General features: G+C 43.4%; 1 protein-coding gene across 4 annotated transcripts in view; it reads right to left on the reverse strand.

The window, feature by feature from the left end:
• Nucleotides 1-26,577, reverse strand: part of LOC137439467 (double C2-like domain-containing protein alpha) — a 384,494-nt gene that overhangs the window by 224,603 nt on the left and 133,314 nt on the right. For 2 of the 4 annotated variants that reach the window (XM_078768119.1, XM_078768120.1), the window contains exons 2-3: nucleotides 11,772-11,880; nucleotides 1,588-1,631 (exon numbers count right to left, since the gene is read on the reverse strand). Coding sequence is in view for 2 of the 4 variants with exons in the window: in XM_068135234.2 (XP_067991335.1) it covers nucleotides 1,614-1,631; nucleotides 11,772-11,880 (127 nt within the window). In the remaining 2 variants the exon portion in view is untranslated. The remainder of the gene's footprint in view (nucleotides 1-1,587; nucleotides 1,632-11,771; nucleotides 11,881-26,577) is intronic. The other 2 variants (XM_068135234.2, XM_068135233.2) reach the window with 1 other exon arrangement.

Here is a 26,577-nt window from a genome sequence, read left to right on the forward strand (position 1 = left end):
CGGCCATCCAGTAAGGAGATGGTGTCTCCTAAAAAACACTCATCTGGATTGGACCGATTTGTGGCAACTCAGGTAGCCAAGAGGGGGAGTGGAACCCTTGGTGTGAGGCGGATGAGCTCGTATAAGCCAACGGCAACCATTAAAAGGCGGAAGAGCTAGTATTAGCCAACCGCACCACAAACTACACCCTTGGGGAAGAGGGTGGCTACACAGTGTCGTTGAAGCGATGGAAAGCATGTTCCTCGTCCGGTCGATGACACTGCAGTGCAAATTCTTCCCCAACCACTGTTGTACCATTTTCATGGTAGAAGTGGGCACTGATTTTTGTTGTCGGTCCTTATTCGTTATAAAAAGAAAACAAAGAGGTGACAGCAGGAAAGAGTTGATGATGTGATGTTGGTGGGCAAGTGGCATTGGATGGAGAGTAGGCAATCACTGGCAATGAATGTGTGAGTGAAGGGCACTGTGTTTGACTGACCAAGCGCTTTAAGTGGTTTCAACCTCAAAGGAGGGCACAAAGATGGACTGGAAAGGAATCACGATAGGCCGTGACTACAATAAGCAACAGATTTGTGTGCTGACTTTGGCTTAGTCAGATGGAGGGCTTTGGACCTACTCTGGGTCTACAATAACTGATGTCGTGCAATCCGGCCTTTTAAAACAACGCTCATAGGAGAGAGCTTCACGCCAACCTCTCTTGCTTAGAAACTGAACTGCGCCGAAGAGCAGCGGATGCCTCCAAGGAAATTGTCTACGGTATTTTAATAACTGGCATGGAGGCTTTCGGATTACGACTTGGATTTATCCGAGATGTCATGGAACGAATTTCTTGTGCTTACTGGGGCATCGACAAAAGGTAGATTGTTGGTGCACCTTCTTGTATGCTCAATTTGATTGTTATGGGAGTTTTATTAAAATTAATTCACATTAGATATTCTCCAACATTTGATGCTTGCTTCACCAGATTCTATAATTATAAATTTCTTTGTAATCAGGAGTTTGGAAAATAAACGTTATCATTTTTCTTCATCTTGAGGGAGAACTCGTTTGTTTCCTGAGCATGGCAGTTGAAACCCCTACAATATCTCATTATAAGGTTAGGGTAAGATAAGAGTATTGAAAGAGTGGCTGTGAAGATATCAAAGTAAAGAGGAAGGAAGAGGCATGTATAGATGGGAGATACCTGGGAGGTCAGGGAGGAGGAAGGGAGGGTAGGAGAGGTGTGTTTCAAAAATTGTCTTTTTTTTCCATATGGAATAAATACATGGCTGACAATCTTTCCGATGCACGGTCTTTTATTTAAGTATCGTAAAACGTGAGCTCAGAACTGCGATGCATCTCGATGAATTTTTTCATGAATGGAACGAGTAATTCATTGGACTCCAAGCAGCCACAAGGTAATATTTTAACGGCTCCACAGATGGAGAGAAGAAAGCAATAAGATCAAGGATGGCTGGAAATAAATTAAAAAGTTGGATACACCGGCTCAGCGAAATCCCCCGAGCCAGGTTTTCAAGACCGTCAGATTTAGTTCAGCGGGCAGCCTGGAACTGCGTTACTGCAACCACAACTCATTTTGGTACAAACCACAGCCCTTCTTGGGAATTGGATACCTTTCTTCAGTCTCTGCCCTGCAGGGAATACAAAAGAATGGCAGGTGGAAAGTTGTGGGAGAGGTGGGAGGGAGAAAGGAGAAGAGTGAGGAGAGTGGATTTGTATTTACACAATAAAGCAACCACATGGCGTAAGTATTTTAATTAGCACCATCCAGCAGTGTAAATGCACAGCAATGTGATAAATTTGTACACTACCAAGTAGTAAAAGAACACTTTGTATTCAAGTAGTGTTGCAATGTGCAATTATATAACACAAGCTGCACGCAGGAGACACAGCAGTGTCTTCACATATCTGCCAATGCGTTTTCCCTTAATCAGCAAACTTCATACAACTAGTAACACTTGCTCAGTCAGGAGCAAAATATGGTGTTTGTGCCCCTCCCTCAGACAAGGATCAGTGGTGGAAGCACTTGCACTATTCCACATGCAAAGCTGAAAATTGCAAGTCGTCTCCCCACCCTCATGGGGAGGGAAGGTGGTATTTTGTGCCCATGACGTGAACCTGGGTACCCCAAGCACGTATGCAAAATTTGATGGAGATCCGCCAAGCTGTTTTACATTATATAAAGTTCAAACAAATATACATAGAGTGAAACGTGAAAAAGGATATTTTATAACACGTAATTATTGTGCTTGCTGCTGTAGTCGTGGCTGTGGTTGTTGCTTGTGTGTTCCTTCCATGTACTTATATATATTTTTCAATTGCTTTGAGAAGTATTACTATATATAATTTTGTGTGCCCCTTCTGTGTACTTTTATAAAAATTTTAATTGCTTTGAGAAGTATTACCAGATATAATTTTGTGTGCTCCTTATGTGTACTTTCATATATTTTTTCAATTGCTTTGAGAAGTATTACCATATATAATTTTGTGTGCTCCTTCTGTGCACTTTATATGTTTTTCAATTGCTTTGAGAAGTATTATCATGTTTAATTTTTTGTGCTCCCTCCGTGTACTTTTATATATTCTTCAATTGCTTTGAGAAGTATTTTCATATATAATTTTGTGTGCTCCCTCTGTGTACTTTTATATACAGGTATTTTTCACTTGCTTTGAGAAGTATTATCATGTATAATTTTGTGTGCTCCTTCTGTGCTCTTTTATATATTTTTTCAATTGCTTTGAGAAGTATTATCATGTATAATTTTGTGTGCTCCTTCTGTGTACTTTTATATATTTTTCAATTGCTTTGAGAAGTATTACCATTTATAATTTTGTGTGCTCCTTCTGTGTCCTTTTCAAAGGTTCCTGCTGTAATAAAACAACAAATGTTGCTGATGGCAATGCTGCATTAAAGGGGAACATAAACACAATTTTTTTTTCTGAAAACCATTGAAAATTAATCAAGGTCTAATTTGAAAGGAAACAGATTTAGAATTTTTTTTCCCAATCTTTTCTTTTTTCCCAAAATCAAATGGCTAGAGAAATAGTGTATTTCAAGCTCTGATTCTGATATAGATTCCACCATCATTAGTAACTCTAATGGTTCCCAGTATGTTGAAACTGATCAGTGGGATTTTGAAGAAACATTTGGAGATAAAATTAGTGATGGAAACGCTTTCGGGGGAATTATGGAGCAATTTCCTTTTGAGCCTTATGGGAGCAATTCAGACGAAGACGGCGACAATGAAAGTGTTAGTGAATATGAAAACGCTAGTCACATGTTCACGACAAATTGGTAGATTTTGTTTTTCCGTTCAATTTGGGTGGCGGTATCGGGGTGTGGGTGGTGGTAGGCTAAGAAGGTTTTCAGTTTCGAGCGAAGGCTATTTCTTACGTTTAATCATGGGAATGGGATCCCCTCAATCGTTGCAGATAACCACAATATCTATAGCCATCTCTGTTGTTTCATAGCAGTGCTCTGTAAAATGTTCTGAGCACAAAAGCGACCATTTTGTAGGCCCGATCCACACTCGGGTATTTCGGACAAACCTCGTACAATTTCTGGCAAACTTAGGGACTCTCGGCCATTGGTGTAACATTAAACCATCTCAGCTGGTATTACTACAACCACCAAGGACGCATTGACGAGGCATATTTGTGGAAAATCGAAAATTATTCGCCGTTTGAGTTAAATCTTTGAGATCTCGCGAGATCTTTGTCGGCGAGGTCACGTCTTTTCGAAGCTGTCCATGCGCTCACGCTTTCGAAGTTAAGTAATTTTTCACAATTGTGTTTTTGTCGAAACTGTATCGATCTTTCGGTGTGTTTACCTATAGTGTGTCTTTAGTAAGATTCTCGGTGTTAATTTTTCATACCTGTATACAAAATCGTCGGTTAATTTGTGTCGTGTATTTTGAGGCCTAGTAGGCTACCGTGTCCTACCTTGAGGCTTTGTTTTTCTCTCAGCGGTCCGTCGATTGTGCTGCAATTACTTTCGTTCTCTGTTTTTGTCCCAGTCTTTCAACCCATACTTCCTTGTTTAAAATCTCAACTCAAAAAAAAAATCCTTCTCTGTTCTTATTCGTTGTTCTTATTCGTTTATTCGTTGTTCTTATTTGTTCGTTCGTTCTTCGATCATGTGTTTCACCCCCATTTCCATTTTCCATTTCCCCAGATAGTTTTCACTGCTCAATTTAAAAATGTTTAAACTTTCCCCTGAAGAACTGTATTCTGTCGTATATAAGAACACCTTTTTCTTCTTCTTCTATAAAAGGATGCTGTCGCCTTGCTCACCAAATCTATTCATTCCAAAAAAAAATTCCATCTCTTACAGTTCCTCTTTTCTACATTCCCGAAACTCTCCTGCACTCCACCCCTCCTTCAGCGTCCTCAAACGTATTTTTGACTCGAAGGTCTCAAGAAACTCATTTTGCAATAAATGTTCGTTTCCCATTAATCGTACACTTTCTAAAATCCAATCTCACCCCTCCCCTACAAATCTTCCCCATCACACCCTTCCCTCCAAAACTTCCCCATCACCCCTCCCCTCCAAAACTTCCCCATCACCCCTCCCCTCCAAATCTTCCCCATCACCCATCCCTTTCAAATCCTCCCCCTTGCCCCTCCCCTCCAAATCTTCCCCATCACCCCTTCCCTCCAAAACTTCCCCATCACCCCTCCCCTCCAAAACTTTCCCATCACCCCTCCCCTCCAAATCTACCCCCTTGCCCCTCCCCTCCAAATCTTCCCCATCACCCATCTCTTTCAAATCTTCCCCCTTGCCCCTCCCCTCCAAATCTTCCCCATCACCCATCCCTTTCAAATCTCCCCCCTTGCCCCTTCCGTCCTAAACTCCCCACACACCCCTCACCTCAGACTCTCCCTCGCTCCTCCCCTCCTAGACTCCCCTCTCACCACTCCTCCTCAAAGCATCCTCCCCACTTCTTCCCCCTTCCAACTTTCACCTTCATCTCCCCCAACCTTCTGCCTCGCTCTTCCCCCTCCTTAAATAACACCTCACTGTGCCTCACCCAATCACCATCAAACCTTTTGTCTGCCCCATTCTTCCCTTTCTCCAAGTTATTCTGAAATCTCTGACACACCTTCAACAGCTCTCCCTACCACTTCCTCCTCTTCCACATCTTACCCTACCCCTCCCCCCTGTTCTGTATCCAATGCTCCCCCTTCCTCTTCATTAACGGTATGGACCTCAAACATCTGGGGCCTTCGCTCAAACTTGACTGATCTCTCCATACAGGTTGCTTCTGACAAACCAGACGTGATCTGCTTAACAGAAACGTTCCTCCTTCATGATGTCTCTGATTCCTTGGTATCTCTCCCAGGTTACTCCTTCCTCTGGTATGATAGACCTGAGCCTTGTCCTGGAGGTGGGGTTGCTATCTTTATAAAAACAACTCTTCCTCACTCGCCCTGCACTGCCCTCTCTCCACCTCACCCCCAGGAATACCTTTGGCTGCGGCTTCCCCTTCGCTCCCACCATTTGTTCATATGTGTGTTGTACCGTCCACCAAACAGTGATGACTCCATCTACATCTCACTGTCTGATAATATGGACCAACGTCTATCTACCCATCCCAACTCTCTTCCTTATATGTGGTGATTTAAATTGTCACCATGCCAGTTGGCTGGGTGTGGGTACCTCTCTCACCAGCCATGGCACCTCAGCAAAGGACTTCTGCGACTCACTGGGACTGACACAATCTGTCAATTTCCCGACCCGGATCTCAGTCAACGGAGCATCTTCTCTTCTGGACTTGGTTATGAATAACTTCCCTGAAAATGTCTGTTGCTCTTCTTCTGCTCCAATTGGCTCATCTGATCATGTGCTTGTTAAAGTGGACATCTCTCTGACCATTCTCAGAGAGCCTCCTCAGCGTCGGCGAGTCTGGCATTTCCCTCAGGCCAACTGGCACGGTCTTCAAGCAGCCATCAATCATCTGGACTGGTCTCCCATCTCTACCGCCTCTGACATCAACTCATCCTGGGAATTCTTCCAAAGTAAATTGCTCTCTCTCATGCACAGATTTATCCCATCTCGTCTTCAGTTGTCATACCCTTCCTCCCGTCCATGGTACACGGAATCTTGCGGTGAGGCTGTTGCCCAGAAACAACTTGCCTTCGTCTCCTGGAAAGCAAATCCAACGGAAGGAAATCTCATTTCCTTTCACAAATCCCGAAACAAGTGTGTGTCCACCCTCAGGAGAGCCAGGAAACAATATCTCTCCGTTCTCAAGACCGAACTCTCTTATCTGTCTCCCTCTTCTTCCAAATCCGGGTGGCGTCTGGTCAAATCTGTTTCTGGTGTTTGTTCCCCCTCCATCCCCTCCCTCACCTCAAATGGCTACATGGCTGACTCCGCACATAAAAAAGCTGAATGCCTCAACTCTGTGTTTGCCTCTAAATCTTGTGTCCCAAACCCATCCCTCTCTGTACCCACCGTACCCAGTCGTACCCAGCTGCTCCTGGACTCTGTGTCCTTTCCTCCTGACAAGGTGGAAAAGTTTCTGTCAACCCTCGACTCTGATTCTGCAACTGGACCTGACGGCATCAGCCCACGGGTCGTAAAATCCTGTTCTTCCACTCTTTCACTCTATCTCTCTGTTCTCTTCACCCTCTCTTTTGCTCAAGGTCATCTGCCATCTGCTTGGAAATCAGCCAACATCACCGCTTTGCACAAAAAAGTTGCAAAAACAGATCCTAGCAACTATAGACCAATCAGCCTTCTCCCATTTATCAGCAAAGTCATGGAATCCATCATTGCTTCGGATATGAAATCTTTCCTCTTCTCCAATGGCTTGATCTCTGATCATCAATTTGGTTTCAGACCTGGTCACTCTACTCTGGACATGCTGCTTCTGCTTTCTCAACAATGGATGGAGGTCCTCAACGCCAAACAGGAAATTAGAGCCGTCTTCCTTGACATTTCACGTGCCTTCGATACGGTCTGGCACCCCGCTCTGCTCACCAAACTCTCCTCCTTTGGTATCCATGGAAATCTCCACGCATGGCTGGCGGGCTTCCTCTCTAGTCATAGTCAACGTGTGGCCCTGAATGGGTTTCTCTCATCTCCTCTTCCTGTTCAGGCTGGAGTTCCCCAAGGCAGTGTTCTGGGCCCTGTGCTTTTTCTGGTCTTCATCAATGATCTCTCTGACTCTCTTGAAAATCCTCTCTATCTCTTTGCTGACGACTCTACTCTCTGTCCCTCCATTCCTCATCCCTCAGATCAGCAGTCTGCAGCCTCTTCACTCTCTGCAGACCTGGACAAAATCATAGACTGGGCAACAAGTGGAACATGTCTTTCAATCCTGACAAATCTCACACTCTTACGATGTCTCTCCGAAAAGACCGACTGGACAACCCTCCCATCCACTTTCTGAATAATCCTCTCCAAGAAGTTCTGTCACTCAAGCTTTTGGGTCTCACTATCTGCCATGATCTTTCCTGGGAAACCTACATTTCAAATCTGGCCTCCAAAGCCAGTCGCTGACTGGGCATCCTCCGTCGTGTGAAGTCCTTCCCTGGCACACCTGAGCTCCTCAACACTTACAAGGCTTTCATCCGCAGCTCTATGGAATACAGCTCTCCCCTCTGGTCTGGTGCTCCTGCCTCACACCGAGCTCGTCTTCACGCTGTTGAAACCAAAGCGTTCAGAATCACTGGAATGTCCCACGATGAAGCTAACTCGAAGGGCCTTTCACTCACTCATCGCAGGCAGGTTGGTGGTCTTTTCATCTTCTACCGACTCCTCTCTGGCCTTGCCCCCCCCCCCCAAGCTCTCTCTGGGCTCTGTCCCCCAAATATTCCTACAGGTCGCACAAGATCTGCCTGCAACCCTCTTATGGTTAAACTGCCAAAATCAAGACTCTCTGCTCACCTTCACTCCTTCATTCCTCTTTTGTCTCGCCTCTGGAACAAGCTCCCTCACTCTCTTCAATCCCACTCCACCCTCCAGGTCTTTAAAACAGCTGTTCACCACCATCTCTTATCTTCCCCCATCCAAAACCTTGATGTTTACTACCCCCGCTAATTTGACCCCAAATCCTACACTTTTATGAAATACCAACTTCCGTCCTGGAAGTCCTTGGTCTCCTTGTGTTTTATACCTCCCCTTCCCACGCCGCCTCCCCCCAAGCCCTCTCCCTCCCACACTTCTCCCTGCTTTCAAATATTGTGTTTGTGTGCTTCCCCTTCTCTCCCCATCTTGTCTTCCGCTCCCTCTTTTTATATATTTTGTTTGTCTGGTTGATTTGTTTGTGAAATAAATGTTAGCTCTTTCACGAGCCTCGATTCTGTATACAAAAAAAAATAAAAAAATAAAAAAATGGCATTACATTCTACCTTTCAGAAGCGTAATTGTCGGCTATAAAACTCACCAAACATGTTGGATAAATATGTGAGGGACATACATACATAGAGAGACAAACACTGTAAACACAGGAACCAAACATCTGCGCTGTAAATTATCGTTTGTTTAATCACGAATTTGCCAGTTCGAAAAGCCTCTTTGCGAGTTTGAAGAAGAGGAAGAAGCACTAATGTATGGTTTATTCACACAGCAGTTTGAACGAAAACATTTATTATTCTACGACAGTAGAAACACTTTAGAAGGACACGGAAGGAGTATTAGTCAGGTTCACTAAGTTTTTTCGTTCAAAATCATGGTAGATTAGCAAACCTATACATTTTTGGAAACGTTATTACATGGAAAATCTGAAAATCAATGTTTACATTTGCCAATTCCGACCAATTCGATTCGACCAATTCGACCAATTCGACCAATCGACCAATTCCATTCGACCAATTCGACCAATCGACCATTCGACCAATCGCTTCGATCGACCATTCGACCATTCGACCACTTCGATCGATTCGATTCGATCGACCATTCGACCAATTCGATTTGCCAATCAATTTGACCGACCTTTGCTTGTGTGGAACTGACTGTGAAAACGATGCGGACTTTATTGTCGGATACGACACACAGGACAGTGATGACGAACTCTAAATGGCATATTCTGTAATCGTGTATGTTTGATGCCATTGATGGCCTGTGTATATTTTGTCATTGACTGCCTGTGTAGATGTGAAGTTATACCGACTGCATGTGTATATATGATTTTGCTGACTGCCTGTGTATGTTTGGTGATATGAATTATTGTGACACATTTTGATGTTATTAACTGCCTGTACAAAATGATAACATGTATTTGATTATGCAACTTATCGCGAATATAAAGACAGTATTTTGCAATTCAAAACCTTTGATTCGTGTATTACCATTCCCCATAGAACTAATTTGATACTGAAGGAGCGGCGCTCCTGCTTGAGACGGACGAAGTGACGGACAAGACACAAACTCGTCCGAGAAGATGTTTATTGTATAATCATCTCGGGAACTCTGAAAACCCGTTTATCGGGTTCGCATATATATCCAAACCAAAAAGCATACATCAGAACCAAAGCCCCGCCTCTCAGGCGAGGCATGCTTTGGTGGTCATGTGACCGACAGGTGCAAAGGATTACAACCTCGGCGCCGCGGTTTGGCCGCCGGTTACGTCACCGGCTTGGGCCAGGAGATTCTGTTGCTGTTCTCGAGCTTTGGGGGAACCATGGGTCGCTACAATACTTTCATTGGATTCCTTGTCCCTGAAAATATAGGTTTAGTATATTTTAAAAAGTTTTTAGGGTAATTAGAGGCAGAAATAGAACAAAATATGTATTTTACAGTGTCCATTTTGAAAATCCAAAATGGCCGCCATACAGGTATCTCTCCAAATGTAAACATTGATTTTTAGTTTCCTTATGCTATAACCTTTCCAAAAATGTATAAGTTTGCTAATCTACCATGATTTTGAACGAAATATAATTTATTTACAAAGTGAACCTGACTATATACAAAATTATATATACAGTAGTGATATTTTGCGAAGCAATAGAAAAATATAATTAAACTACATTGAAGATGCCCACAAACAACAACAACAACAACAACAACCACCACAACCACGATAACAATCGAGTGTTATGAAAGATCCTTGTTTTCACGTGTTCATGTGTTTCACATGTTTATGTTTCACACTGAATGAAAAAAGTAAAGGCAGAGCATGCAGATAGTGATACATGACAGGTTCAACGATATGTCCAGCATGAACGACATAGGAATCAAAATGGCGGTGTGTTGAGTCAGCCTTTGTACCGCCGTAATGACATCACATCACCCTTGGCATGTGACCAGAGGCTCAGCTCTGATTGGTGTGTTTGAGGGAGCATACATACATACATACATACATACATACATGCATGCATGCATACATACATGCACACATGCATACATCCATGCACACATGCATACATACATACATACATGCACACATGCATACATACATACATACATACATACATACATGCATGCATACATGCATACATACATACATGCATACATACATATACATGCATACATGCATACATACATACATACATGCATACATACATGCATGCATACATACATGCATACATGCATACATACATGCATACATACATGCATACATACATGCATACATACATACAAACCCTGTTCTGGACGGCTTTCCCCTATGGGCTTCGCCGTAAAAATGGCGGTTAACTCTCAGCTGTGACGTGAAGAAGGTTTTGACTTTGAATCGCAAAATTACTTGCATTATAAATCGCAAATCAAAAAAAGACATATCATATCTATTTTGTAGGATATCGAGTGACAGATTAGTGTCGAGGTAGTCTGATCGTTTGAGTTCCTCTTTGATCTCCCATATCCGATACTTATTCAATCGCAGAAAGAGGGGCTTTTTATGCTCAAACGGACACAAATTTTTGTGCCAAGTAAATTTATTATTAGTTTATTATTCTATGACAGCATGAACCACAACAACAAAGCTCGAGGTTCCGCTGCTTCTTTTTAGCGTGACGGACGGACGGACGGACGGACGGAGACTTATCATTTTAGTCAGGGTGACACACGTTCCCTCCGGCAGGGATCTGTGGTTAAACCACATGTGTATATTTAGGTTCCCCTCACTAAGGGATAAAAATGAAAAGCAACAGAGAACAAGTGAATCCTCTTGGATTGCGCTGAGGTTCGGGCATGGAATTTCTAGGAGGAAGTATAATTTGTATGCAATGAAAGTACATGTAATATGGGATCGAGTAAGATTTGACATATCCACTTTTGTTATTCCCGATTCCTCATTATTTCAGAGTACATAGGCATAATGAAGAATATGACAATAAAAATCAGTATACAGAATTATTTTATTTTATTAATGCAAAGGAATTGGAAAGTCCGCCACGAATTTTTAATATATCTCGCCATTTTCCCGTCTGTTATTTTAGGCGGTGTATGACCGACCGTGCAGCGATTTAAAAAATATATATCTTGGCAATTTTTTCAACCGAGTCTAACACTATGTTAGCGACTGTTAAAAATGAAATGATATATCGAATTAGAATTGAAATAAACCTGTGTGAGGGAGAAAGACAGCACGGGCCTACCTAAGCAGGCCTCAAAGCTATGCGAGTTAATAAAATGGTGGATATTTGTTTATGAAGCCTCTCCCAGAAGTCCCCCAACACGAACCAATCAGGAACTGCCACGCCCACTTATATGATCTCAGAATTCCTGTGACAGGAATTAGCGTTACACTGGCTGGAAGTCAATCGCTAGAGGCGCTTCCTCAGCGCCAATATATAGTATATATGCACCAAAAATGGCGTCTTACCTGTTGAGCGACGGATGAACATGTCCCGGCTTTCCCGACCACTGCGGTGCAACTTCGCTGCACGAGCGGCTTCCTAGAGTGGCCCTCGGCCTTGGGAAGGCCCTGGAGCCTATGGGAACAAGATCACGAGGCAGGGCTCAGACCGTCAAATTCCATCAACAAATGGATTCAAATAATGGTTTTAGTCTAGTAGGAAGACTAGGTCCCTCTGCACCCCCCGGAGATATACTTCTAATCAGTGTTTCTAGATTGGAAAAAATGTGTAGAAAATGACTAGCTATGGCCCCAAGCTGAAAAAATGTCCCACATACCATTTTTATGCAAATTACTGCTGCAAATTTTATGCAAAATTATGCAAATTTTATGCAAATTTTTGATGAGGAGTAGAGTTGAGGGGTCTTTGAGGGCTTCATCGAGGTGCTCTCGGTTGCAAGACTGGGTCATTCTGAGAAGCACAGCAGGGTCAGAGATCATGATGTTCTCCTCCTCAGTGAATCTCTCCATCAACAGCCTCTCCATTGCCTCACACACTGTTTTGAGGCAAAAGAGGGACTTTGCGTAGGCCTTTCCACTGAGAACACCTTTGAGAGATCCACTTGTTACTAGTTGTGCCTCAAAGAGAATCTCTGCATATCCAGAACCACGCATCTTGTGTCCAGTGAGCATCCCAATGTAGTTCATGGATGTGTGGAAGGGTCCAATCGTTACTACATGACTAGCAAATTCATTTGGCCAGCGCCAGATGATGGGAAGGGCTTTCATGCAGACACCCAGATCAAATGTATTCAGGACCCATCTCTGACCCACCTCAGCAGTTGCTGCCTCGGAACGCTTCAGTAGCTCACGAACAACTGCGTTGTCTGTGATCGGTTGGTGGATAGGCGTGCAGTAGTCGACTGTTGATTTGCTGGGTGGGGGAGAACCAGTTGCAGAGGTGAAACCCCCTAGCCCAGGCACAGGCTGCAGGCCATTGCCATGCCATGCAGGCACCAGGCACAGACCGATCACAGACAACGCAGTTGTTCGTGAGCTACTGAAGCGTTCCGAGGCAGCAACTGCTGAGGTGGGTCAGAGATGGGTCCTGAATACATTTGATCTGGGTGTCTGCATGAAAGCCCTTCCCATCATCTGGCGCTGGCCAAATGAATTTGCTAGTCATGTAGTAACGATTGGACCCTTCCACACATCCATGAACTACATCGGGATGCTCACTGGACACAAGATGCGTGGTTCTGGATATGCAGAGATTCTCTTTGAGGCACAACTAGTAACAAGTGGATCTCTCAAAGGTGTTCTCAGTGGAAAGGCCTACGCAAAGTCCCTCTTTTGCCTCAAAACAGTGTGTGAGGCAATGGAGAGGCTGTTGATGGAGAGATTCACTGAGGAGGAGAACATCATGATCTCTGACCCTGCTGTGCTTCTCAGAATGACCCAGTCTTGCAACCGAGAGCACCTCGATGAAGCCCTCAAAGACCCCTCAACTCTACTCCTCATCAAAAATTTGCATAAAATTTGCATAATTTTGCATAAAATTTGCAGCAGTAATTTGCATAAAAATGGTATGTGGGACATTTTTTCAGCTTGGGGCCATAGCTAGTCATTTTCTACACATTTTTTCCAATCTAGAAACACTGATTAGAAGTATATCTCCGGGGGTGCAGAGGGACCTAGTCTTCCTACTAGACTATTTATGGTGGGCCAGAGTAGCACAACATGTGAAAAACATACACGTAGCTTGTTGAAGAGGTGCGTTACAGTGCAATGCGAAACAACAAAAGTTTGCAGTGAACAAAAACAAGTTTGCAGTGAACAAAACAAGAGCGTTTCTCTTTGGATTTAAACTCGAATGAATCATATGAACAACGGCAACAGACAAATATAAATTTCATTCATGAAGACATGCATAATGGCCAGTTGAACAATATTTGCATTTAAGTTTTAAATCCTTCACGCACCCTCAATACAATTCATTCATTTTCTCTCACCTCCTGCCTCCTTCTCCTTCTCCTTCTCCTTCGCCTTCTTCTTCTCCTTCTCCTTCTCCTCTCTCTTCCTCTCCCCCCACCTCTCTCTTCCCCCTTTCTCTCTCTCCCATCCTCTTTCCACTCCCCCCCCTCTTTTCCCTACTCCCTCTTTCCCCTCCTCTTTCCACTCCCCCCTCTTTTTCCTACTCCCTCTTTTCCCTCCTCTCTTTCCACTCCCCCCTCTTTTTCCTACTCCCTCTTTCCCCTTCTCCCCATTTCCCCTCCTCTCTCTCGCTCCCCCCTCTTTTTCCTACTCCCTCTTTCCCCTCCTCTTTCCACTCCCCCCTCTTTTTTCCTACTCCTCTTTTCCCTACTCCCTCTTTCCCCTCCTCTCTTTCCACTCCCCCTCTTTTCCCTACTCCCTCTTTCCCCTCCTCTCTTTCCACTCCCCTCTTTTTCCTACTCCCTCTTTCCCCTTCTCCCCATTTCCCCTCCTCTCTCTCGCTCCCCCCTCTCTTTCACCTCTTTCCCCTTCTCCCCATTTCCCCTCCTCTCTCTCGCTCCCCCCTCTCTTTCCCCTCTCTCTCCCCTACCGCCATCCCCAAATATCACCAAACACACTTCATAATCCTTCTGTCAAAGTAGCATTGGGCCTTGGCTTTCAATCTGTAACTTGTAAAACACCTGAAGAAATACATACCTGTATTTGGATGTGATTAAGCAAGTGTTGTTAAACCTGTAGTTAACACAGCTCACACTACATTTGGGGAGTTTCAAACCCAACACAAGTTATTTCTTGGCAATATTTTCTATCATTGGCGATAAATGTTCATGCATTGAGAAATCGGTTGAAGCATGAAGACCTGATCGATACGAGGAGAGGTCAACAATAAGACTCACCCGACTCGTCAGTAAAAGGGAAAATGAGGAAGGAAACCGAATCCAGAATTTCGGACTGGTTTGCACAGGTACGCTTCCATCGGTACTCATAAAAGTTTTGTTTTTTTTGTGTACAGAGTCGAGGCTCGTGAAAGAGCTAACATTTATCAAACAAACAAATCAAACAAACAAGCAAACAAAGTATATAAAAAGGGGAGCGGTCGACAAGATGGGGAGAGAAGGGGAGGAAGCACACAAACACAACATTTGAGAGCAGGGACATCGGGAGATGTGTGGGAGGGAGAGGGCCTGGGGGGAGGCAGGATAGGTATAAAACGCAAGGACACCAAGGACTTCCAGGAAAGAAGCCAAAAGTCACCTTTAAAAAAGTGGATTTGGGGTGAAATTAGCGGGGGTAGAAAAGATCAAGGATTTGGATGGGGGAAGATAGGAGATGGTGGTGAACAGCCGTTTTAAAGACCTGGAGGGAGGAGTGGGATTGAAGAGAGTGAGGGAGTTTGTTCCAGAGGCGGGAGGAAATAGGAATGAAAGAGTGAAGGTGAGCAGAGAGTCTTGATTTTGGCAGTTTAACCATAAGAGGGTTGCAGGCAGATCTTGTGCGACCTGTAGGAATATTTGGGGGACAGAGCCCGGAGAGAGCTGGGGGGGGCAAGGCCGGAGAGGAGTCGGTAGAAGACGGAAAGACCACCAACCTGCCTGCGGTGAGTGAGTGAAAGGTCCTCGGAGATAGCGTCATCGCGGGAGATTCCAATGATTCTGAACGCGATTCTGAATTCTGCATTCTGAATGTTGTTGTTTTGTCTAATTTACTTTCCACACAATTCAGTGCAGGGATTGGGGTATTGCAGGTCCAAAACGTCAATGAGTCGAGGCTCACTGGCCCAGAACTGCACAGCCTGGTCATTATGTTAACACCTGTCTATCTTAATGGATCAGGCAATGACGTGAGCAAGATATGCAAATCAAATTGATCAGATGATGTGCAATGCGACCCCAAAGGGCCGTAAAACGGTGCGAATAGCAAAATTGCTTACAACCTGGCGGACATTAGGTAAAGGAGAGCAGCGTTCGATGAAGCCTCGACAGGATGGTGCACCTTAAACAGATAACAAAGTTGCAAGAAAATTCACATTCTACCTGGATACTGACCGGTGTAAACAAAGGCAAAAAGAAACAAGAAACAAGTCACAAAAAGAGAGAGAGTTGTGGAACATGATATGGAAAAAAGAGAGTTGTGAAGTCTAATCACTAAAACGTTTCCTGCAAGCACCTGACCTTGAGATTTACCTCCACCAGGAATGCAACTTTCAATAAATTAACTCCTGTGGGACCGTAATGCAAAACACATCCCAGATGCCAATAAAGTGTGGGGAGTGTCGCAATGCCTCAAGTCAACACTGAAGGCTGAAGGCCGGAGGGAAGGAAAGTTAAATTTGTGGGATAAATGGGAAATCGTTGAGGCTTTAACAACCGTTCGTGTTCAAATAGATGAGAGGACGTGTTGAATATGTATTAATCACGTGGTTAGGATAGGGTGCCATTCGTACGGTGAGCTCCGCACGGTGTTGTCCATTTTAGATTAAAGTTAAATGTAAGTTGTTTTGACCCTTTTGTTCACCTTCGTCAAACTGGGCAAGGTCAGGCAAGGGTAAAGAGCAATACTATACATTTCCCTCCCATCTACAGACGACGACGACTTCCCCGCCCCAGTGCCATCCGTTATTGTGAGCAAGACTGGATTATGTTCTGGGGGGGGGGGGGGGGGGGGGGAAGGGAGGGGGTACCAAAGCCTCTCACCCAGCCTCGCTCGAAAACAGGAGGTTTTACACTTTCAGTTTTATCCTTTGCTCTACGGTCTATAAATTACATACGCTGCCTCATCAGCGTCATGTTGAAGAAGATCATTTACTCGAACATTTTTCCTGTTCACAAGAGTAAATCTACATAACTAGAGGCAAAAAAAAAAAATTGTTTATTCTTTTTACAAAAATCTAGCTATGGACTCCCCTTTTCCACGTAACGCAACTTTATAATGAAAAATAATAATTCCTATATAGGCCCAAGAAAGAAAATCATCAAATAGGTTTACAAGGGGTGATCAATAAGTCAGTGACCTAATGCAATACATCATTGATTCAGCCTGACAGAACGGCTATTTTTATACATTTTTATACATTTTTACAATTCCAACATTGACTCAATATGGCCGAGCCAGAACAGCAATCAGATGGTAGTGAACACCTTCAACTCATCGTTAGCCAATTGTGATGATACAGTTGCCCTCCTCACTTCAAAGATATAATACACATCTTTGGAACGACGAGTCAAACATGATCAAAGTCCGCCAACAAAGTCTTTGTAAGAGCTGTGACAAAAACGGTTCATTACAGACGGATATCCTTCAGGGACAGAAATAAATGATTGCCTGCCATGGCCGCTGGTTATGGCCCTAATAACGCATTCGCACAGTTTAACGATCAATAACATGCAAGCAGGAGATCGATACTCGCTTTTATCATTTGGCATCAGTCCAAACAGTGGCATCAGAAAAGGGTCATGGTACAAGGTTGAGGAAAGGAAGAAATGGCATAAGTGAAGGACATTGTCCACACCAACACCTGCCCATTGTCCACACTAGCACCTGCCCATTGTCCACACTAGCAGCTGCCCATTGTCCTTGTCCACACCAGCACCTACCCATTGTCCACACCGGGAACCTACCCATTGTCCACACTGGCACCTTGTCGATTGTTCACACCAGCACCTGCCCATTGTCCACACCTGCACCTACCCATTGTCCACACCGGGAACCTACCCATTGTCCACACCGGCACCTTGTCCATTGTCCACACCAGCACCTGCCCATTGTCCACGCCAGGACCTGCCCATTGTCCACACCTGCACCTTGCCCACACCAGCATTGTCCAGACAAGCACCTGCCCATTGTCCACACCAGCATTGTCCAGACCAGCACCTTGCCCATTGTCCACACCTGCCCCATGTCCACAACTGCACCTGCCCATTGTCCACACCAGCACCTGCCCATTGTCCACACCAGCACCTGCCCATTGTCCACACCAGCATTGTCCAGACCAGCACCTTGCCCATTGTCCACACCTTCCCCGTGTCCACAACTGCACCTGCCCATTGTCCACACCAGCACCTGCCCTTTGTTCACACCAGCACCTGCCCATTGTCCACACCAGCACCTTCCCCCCCCCAACCCTTACTCATTCGTTTGTATGCAGGATGTGACCGAGCTTGATCATTGCGGCTCTGTTACTGATGTGGCTTCCCCTGGGGGTTGCGCAGAGTGTTGGCGATAACTCGCCTCCCCCAGCCAACAGCACCGTGGGATCTTCAACGTTCACCAACGGTAATGCTCGTAGCATCCAGGACACTCGACTGGCTCTCCGACGGAGGGCGCACACACATTGAAGACTCGCCCTGCCTGAAAAAACACCAGGATACCAGTTTATAACTGGGTCAGGATTCCAACCCAGGGTAGACAGCTCACGGGCAGGTTTGCCTATCCTGCAGGCCATATTTAACCTTTCTCTGACAACATGGACAATAAGAACAACGCACCGGATTGATCTCCAGATTATAGGATTACAATCATGCAGGATGTACCCAAACCATGCACAGGCACACCATGTTCAGTGAAAAAGTGAAATGCACTGCTAAACTAGTGAAAATGCACGTGACCATCCTAAACCACCCTTTTTGAGTGGTGGTCCATGGTAATTCCCTGGTGAGATCTCCCAGAATTGAAAATTGTGATTGGTTGAGGTTTTTCTCCCATATTAATTCATCCTTCCTTGTAATATGGCACTTTTGAAACGACGTATTCGACCCAAGAATGATTGGCATGCACGCTCAGAAACCCAGGGAAGCGTTGGCTTTCAGGACATCACAAACTAGTGCGGGTTTGTGTGTGTATTTGGTTGTTATCTCCATTTGAAGGTTTCAGGAGTTGGAACGGAGTCCTCCCAGGACCCAAAGTATCCATCTCCTCTTCCGTAAGGGATCACGGTTCATGGACCAAGCTGTTAAACCTTTAGTTTTGTTCCAAAGTCTCTTTTCAGAATCGTCACTGAACCCCAGATTACCTCCAGTTATCGTTCATTTGTTGTAATATTCCCGGGGATGGTTTTTTTAATCTCAGTGAGGTTCTTCTTCATCGCTCCTGTTGCTTCAATTATCACTGGAACAATTTCGATGCTCTTCAGCTCCCAAGATCTCTTGACCTCATTTTTGAGGTCCTGGTATTTGGTCATTTTCTTGGTTGTTTAGGCCAAAATCACTGGGTACTGATATCAATCATGAATGCTGTCTTTTCCTTTTTGTCTCTGAGTGCAATGTCCGGACGCAATGCTTTGTTTTCTATGTTCACGCTCGATGGAATCATCAGGTCGTATGTGAGCATGACGTCCTCATTTTCAATGATTGTCCTTCATTCATGTTTCCATGACTTTTCTGGTTCTGGGATGTTTAATTTTTGAATATTTGCCAATGAATCACTTTGCATACTTTGTTGTGCCATTGTGTGTAAAGCTGTTCTGATAAGTTTTTTTTGCATCCCTAGAGCAGGTGACTCGTACTTTCTGTTTCTGTCTTGCAGAATCCAATATAGGTATTTTCTAGTTTGTTTGTTTAAAGTCTGATGATTACATTAGTATGTTTCTACATGTTGCCCTGTCTCCGAGCAACCATTGAAATTGGTTTGAAATATATTTAGTCGATGTAGTATGCTGCTTTATTCTACCAGGTGAGCGCCCAGGGGTATTGCCTCCTCTTCTTTTATAGTTTCCAATGTATAATTTTTGAAGGTCCAACTCAAACCCTAACCCTAACAACCCTAACCCTAACATCCCTAACCCTAACAACCCTAACCCTAACAACCCTAACCCTAACAACCCTAACCCTAACAACCCGAACCCTAACAACCCTAACCCTAACAACCCGAACCCTAACAACCCTAACCCTAACAACCCGAACCCTAACAACCCGAACCCTAACAACCCTAACCCTAACAACCCTAACCCTAACAACCCTAACCCTAACAACCCGAACCCTAACAACCCTAACCCTAACAACCCGAACCCTAACAACCCGAACCCTAACAACCCTAACCCTAACCCTAACACTAACCCTAACACTGTTTGTAAATATGGTGTTGGCTTAACGGTTAAGGTGGGTGGCTTAATATCTTATGGTCTTGAGTTTGAGCTCCTGTCGTTCGGTTGCAATAACTCCAGGTGGATTGACTCGTCCTGTCATCCTTCCGAAGTCGGAAAAATGAGTACCAGCTGACTGGTATTGGGGCACTGCATCAGCAGCACAGTCGTGCTTCCAGAGAATGATGCCACCAGCAGCCTCAGGCTGCACACCAAACAACAACATTTTTGTACCTTTGCCAGTAGAGGCTTTTAAGTTTCAAGAAACATTGCATTTAGTGCCCTTTTGCTTTTTCCATGCGTCACAAGCTGAGCAGTGTATTTGCTGTTTTTCACTGAACATTTTGTCCTGCTGAGGAAGCAATTCCAAAAATAAATAAATAAATAAATAAATAACAGCTCTCAAGGGAAAAACATTTCACTCTTGTAAATCCAAACAACCATCGTACAATGACTAGTATGACCATTTTAAACCATTAAGACAAGTCAGGTATATGGTACGGATGATTTTGTCACCTGGAAAGCAAACCGCGTCTTGCGAGGCCGATACGTAATCGAATCCTGGTCAAGATTTACATTTGCTCAAAGATCTGCAGCTCCAACTTGAAATCCGCAAAAAAATCATTCAAGAGGTACTTCATTGGTATGCAATAGGAAAGAACCACCTTTAGAAACCATTTTTTCCCCCACAGAGCGGGGGTTGGCCTTTTTCGGGCACCTTGGTCCCCTTTTTTGAAGCAACGTTTTGTGGCCGGACGCCCTTCCTGCCACCAACCCTATTAGTCAACTCTTGGGGCACACAGAGAATTACCAGTGAACTGGTACTCAATTTGCCGACATCAGAAGGATGACAGGCTGAGTCAACCCTCCTGGCGTTAATTCAGAGATCGACCGGGATTCGAACCCAGGATCCTAGGATCCCAAGCCGGCACCCTAACCGCTAACAGCGGATCAGCGGATTAACAGCAGGATCCTAACCAACACCAGGCTTTCATTGGTATGCAATGATTGAAACAATTATGCAGTGCAGCATATGTTTGTGAAACATGAGGTTCAGATGCACAAACATGTTCACAACAAAAACAACAATGGTACTAGGTAGAGTGCGTACCTCCACTACGCTGACCAGTTCACGTTTTGTATCCCACTGATAGGCCGAATCTGGATTCAGATCTGAACCAAAATCGAATCGGTTTGTTCTTGTCACTTACCCAACTCATCCACCAAGTTTTGTCATTATCCATTCACAATTTTTTGAAATGGAATGCGATATACCGTTTTTAGCCCTATCTCTCATTGGTGAAGAATCACTTAAAATTATAGGTATCCGGAACCAGACGTTCAACAAAATCGAATCAATTTGTCATCGTCACACATCCAGTTTGTCCACCACATTTCGTCCGAACCTGTTTAGAACATCGAGATTTATTGCTCACAGTCAGACAGACAGGAGTGAAAGCACAACCTCCATCCACCTTCGTTGGTGGAGGTAATGAATCAACTAAAAATGAGATTCCAGTGTCTGTGGCTCAAAATGTTTGCCCGGAAGCTTCCTCATCATTGAGTAACCAAAGACGCACTGTTAACGCCATTAGAAACCACAAATTGAGGGGGAAATCAAATAGCTTTTCCCCATCACCGTGAAGCTAAACAGAGCACAGATGTCCATCCTTCTCTGTGTAATTTACAGCCGGTGTCATAAATTCCTCGCAGCGGTGGCATTGTTGATTCCAGACGCCATTGCAATAACAGTCAAACTTTTAATTTGTTTTTTTTGAGAGGGGGGGGGGGTAAACTTTTTCACTCCCTCTCTTTGATCAAATTGACTCATGCCTTAGTTCTGTGTTTACTTCCCATGAACTGGACCAACTTTCCCTGAAGGGAGAACATTCAGAACAGTGAGAACTACAACAGCACTCGGTATTCAGATCACACCTCGACCAGGCTGAACAGTGCCGGATCTGGATCGGGATCTGATCCAAATTCCAAAAGGCTTGTCCGTGTCATCCAACCAACTCATCCACCTAGTTTTGTCATAACTCGTCAACAATTCCTTTAAATATCATGCTATATGTTGTTTTTGACCCCATCTCTAACCCTAACAATCCTCTCCAAGAAGTTCTGTCACTCAAGCTTTTGGGTCTCACTATCTGCCATGATCTTTCTTGGGAAAACCACATTTCCAAGCTGGCCTCCAAAGCCAGTCGCCGACTGGGCATCCTCCGTCGTGCGAAGTCCTTCCTTGGTACACCTGAGCTCCTCACCACTTACAAGGCTTTCATTCGCAGCTCAAGGGAATACTGCTCTCCCCTCTGGGCTGGTGCTCCTGCCTCACACCTAGCTCGTCTTCACGCTGTTGAAACCAAAGCTTTCTGAATCATTTGAATCTCCCGCGATGAAGGTGATTGTGAGGGACTTTCACTCACTCACCGCAGGCAGGTTGGTGGTCTTTCTGTCTCTACGGACTCCTCTCCGGCCTTGCTTCCCCAGCTCTATCTGTGCTCTGTCCCCCAAATATTCCTCTGTCCCCCAAACTGCCAAAATCAAGATTCTCTGCTCACCTTCACTCCTTCATTCCTCTTTACTCCCGCCTCTGGAACAAACTCTCTCACTCTATTCAATCCCACTCCTCCCTCCAGGTCTTTAAAACAGCTGTTCACCACCATCTCTTATCTTCCCCCATCCAAAGCCTTGATCTCTTCTACCCCCGGTAATTCACCCCAGATCCACTTTTTTGAAATACGGACTTCTTTCTTTCCTGGAAGTTCTAGCAGTGTCCATGTGTTTTATACCTCTCCCAGCCCCCCCGACCAACCCTTCCCATGCCTCCTCCCTCCAAGCCCTCTCCCTCCCACAGATCTCCCAATGTCCCTGTTCTCTACTGTTGTACTTGTGTGCTTCCCTCTCTCTCCCCATCGTGTCTCCCGCTCCCTGTATTGTATGTTTTGTGTCCGTTTTTTTTTTCGTGATTGATGTTAGCTCTTACACGAGCCTCGATCTTGTATACAAAAAACAACAAAAAAAAAACATCGCTCAATGGCGAAGATTCACTTGAAAAGAAAAATTATAGTATCCAGATCCTGATTCAGATCTTCACGAAAATCGAATGGATTCGTCCTCGTCACTCACGCAACCTGTCCACCAAGCTTCCGCCGAATCCATCCATATTTTGTTGAGATATCCTGTTCGCAGACAGGTAAACAGACAGAGAGACAGGGGTGAAACATAACCCTCACCCACCTTCGTTGGCAGAGGTAAAAACAGTTTAAGTAACAATAATAAAAACAATTTAACGAGTCGACTTGTTTCAGATTTGGAATGGATATTTTAAAGATTGAAATGACGACAGCAGTTTGTCTTGAGGTTATAATGCAGAAATAATTGCTCAACTATATTCAGAAGCATTCAACTTCAAAAGCAGGAAGGGAGGTTGGTTGCATTGGAGGTAGCCCATGTTTTCAACATGGTCTATTACCTGGACCTCCAATAGCTTTCAAGGCCCCAACCCCTTCCCTCTTTGCCAGCAGATTTTTCCTCATCCATGCACATTTGCCTGTCAACAGCATCTTCTCCTACGCTCTTCCTGTTAGGGCCATTCTCCCCTTAAGGCAGTGTCTCGCTTACCGTGTGCTGTTTTTAGTAAAAAAATAAAATACAGGATTATCTTTTCCCTGCTTATCCAATCCCATTTTTCTGGCAGCTCCAACCTGAACCAAACGGTCAAAGACAAGCGACCGTTGAATCATCCTTGATTGACCGAGACGACATCCGAACGGAAAACGCCTTCAAGTGCTCCCACATCCCTCCGGCCACTGCTGGATGTAGTGCAATCATTAGACTGTCCAAGTGTCCGAGTAGGAGGTGGATAAACCTGGCAGGACTTCTTTCCACATCCCACTTCCAAACTCACCGTTCATGAGCACTCATTTTTTCCCCCTTTTCTGTCGGATATGGATTTGGCTTCCCTCAATTATCTAATCTTTCTCTCGCTTTGGGGCCTTCCAAATCACAATGTCGCTCTCGCCACAGACATCACACAAAAATCGCACAGATTTCTCCCATCATCCCCAAGTGTGCAAATAACCCAGTGTGCAAAAAAATAACGATAACACGTGTCTCCCATTGTCGTCTCCACGTATACCCTACTACCCCATCCCTGTCACCCTACTACCCCATCCCTGTCAGTTTTCTTTCACTCCTTTTGTCAATGAGCCGAAACACATCCTTTAAAAAGTATTACATATTTTGCAGCAGTGATTTTAATAAATGTCCATTTGAGGCCCTGTTAAGAACACGAAGACATAATTAGAGTTTTCATACAAGGAGTAGCTAAGCGAGTTCTCCTGTTGCCATATAATTACGATAAACAAGATGAGAGCTATGTGATAAACGCTGATTGAAGTGCAGTTGTCGTGGAAAGTGTTTAAAGTACAGTAACGTGCAATGCAGCACAAAGTATACACAGCTGGCGGAACGAGCCAATAAACACGGCCATTTTGACAAGTTACAATCATCTCAAGGTGGAAGCAGACACAATTGAGACCTCATAGTGTATTTGGAGGCACTTCATTAATTTGCTTCCAACATCTTGTACTGCCAAGCAACAAAAGCTCAAATTCATAATAGTAGCGATACGCGAGCGTACAAACAGATCATTTGTTAAATTATTCATTCCCATAGACGAGGTTGATATATGCATCATCGACTTGTATGCAGTGAGAGCAATTCCTCTGAAGGCAGCGAAGATCACCAACATATGGGAACAAAATTATCCGAGCAAATCAAATGGGACTGCATTCCAATTTAATAGCTCATATAATTTGAACAGTCAGCCTCAAATACAGTAAACGGCATTAGAATCAAGACAAAAAAAGTGCTGGGAAATAAATAGGCCAAAATCGCACGGATCTTTTTGCCTGGAGCGGATCCATTTGCACGGCACAGGAGTAATTTTCAATGAGTAATGCACGAAGTATTCCGCGTTGCAAGTCATTGCATCTCATGAAAAATAATCATAAAAAGCTCTTCGGCAACGGAGACGTCAGCAGAATTAAAACACAAAAACTCACCGTGCAGTTCAGAGAGCGAGCCATCGACTGCTCCTGTCGGATGAGGCGAAACAAATAAAATACCAAATGCAATGTTGCCCTAACACTCCACTTATGGAAAAACACACATGAAATGATGTCCATTAAAGGATGTTTACTAGACTCGGTGGTGTGATGGTTAAAGCATCCTCTCCGTCCTCTCCTCTCCGATCCGACCTCTCCGAAGCATCCTCTCCGATCCCTATATATATATAGATATATATATATATTGATATATATATATATATATATATATATATATCAATATATATATATATCTATATATATATCAATATATATATATATCAATATATATATATATCAATATATATATATATCAATATATATATATATCAATATATATATATATATATATATATATATATATATATATATATATATATATATATATATATATATCAATATATATATATCAATATATATATATATATATATATATATATATATATATATATATATATATATATATATATATATATCAATATATATATATCAATATATATATATCAATATATATATATATATATATATATATCAATATATATATATATATCAATATATATATATCAATATATATATATATATACACAAAGAATTAAGTTAAGCACCCCCCCCCCCCCGTTTTTTTACAACCTCGCACATTACAAGTTTGTTGTCGTCAAAACAGTGTAATATACCCATGATATTGCTATATTTTCTGGAGAAGTGATATTATGGTCACATAAAAACATAACAATCATGCCGTTTTCAATATTTTATTCTGAATAATTTAAGGTGAAATTTTTTGGGAATTTTAGGCATATTTTCACCTCAATTTAAGTATGGAGCTATAGGTCCATCACGGACAGTGTGGATGACGTTTATGTTTTCTAACGTACAGTCATTGTTCTGAGAAGACCTCTAGCGATCTTTGCGTCAATAACGTGTGTAGGACCCACGTGATCGGATCACTGACTCAACCCTACGTCTCATAGACCCTGTAAGCCGTCGTATGCGTTGCTGTGGCAGGTTGTTCCATTCCCGATGTAATGCACGTTCCAATTCATCCAGATTGGCTATTGGAGGGACCATCTTCGCAATTTGTCATCCCAACATGTCCCAAACGTGCTCGAGGGGGTTCAGGTTCAGGACAGGATTAGGGGGTGCTTAACTTAATTCTTTGTGTATATATCAATATATATATATATATCAATATATATATATCAATATATATATATATCAATATATCAATATATCAATATATCAATATATATATATATCAATATATCAATATATCAATATATCAATATATCAATATATATATATATCAATATATATATATATATATATATATATATATATATATATATATATATATATATATATATATATACTGTATATATACTGTATATATATATATATACACACACACACATTGGTATGTGAATGTACATTCCCTGCATCTGGGGAGTTCAGATGGGAGCACAAATAGGTTCAACAAGCAGGGCATGTTATAATGAGTGAAAATTCAAGATGCATACCAACAGAGCATGAGTGAGTACAGTACCGTCAAAGCGGTACCATTGAAAGCGGAAACAAAGTCTTGTTAACAAAATAAAAGGCAAAAATATTTAATGAAATGCAGATCGTGCATTTTGTGCAGACACAAAATGAC

This window comes from Myxine glutinosa, chromosome 14, assembly GCF_964187855.1.
Source record: "Myxine glutinosa chromosome 14, kmMyxGlut1.1, whole genome shotgun sequence".
Lineage (NCBI taxonomy): Eukaryota > Metazoa > Chordata > Myxini > Myxiniformes > Myxinidae > Myxine > Myxine glutinosa.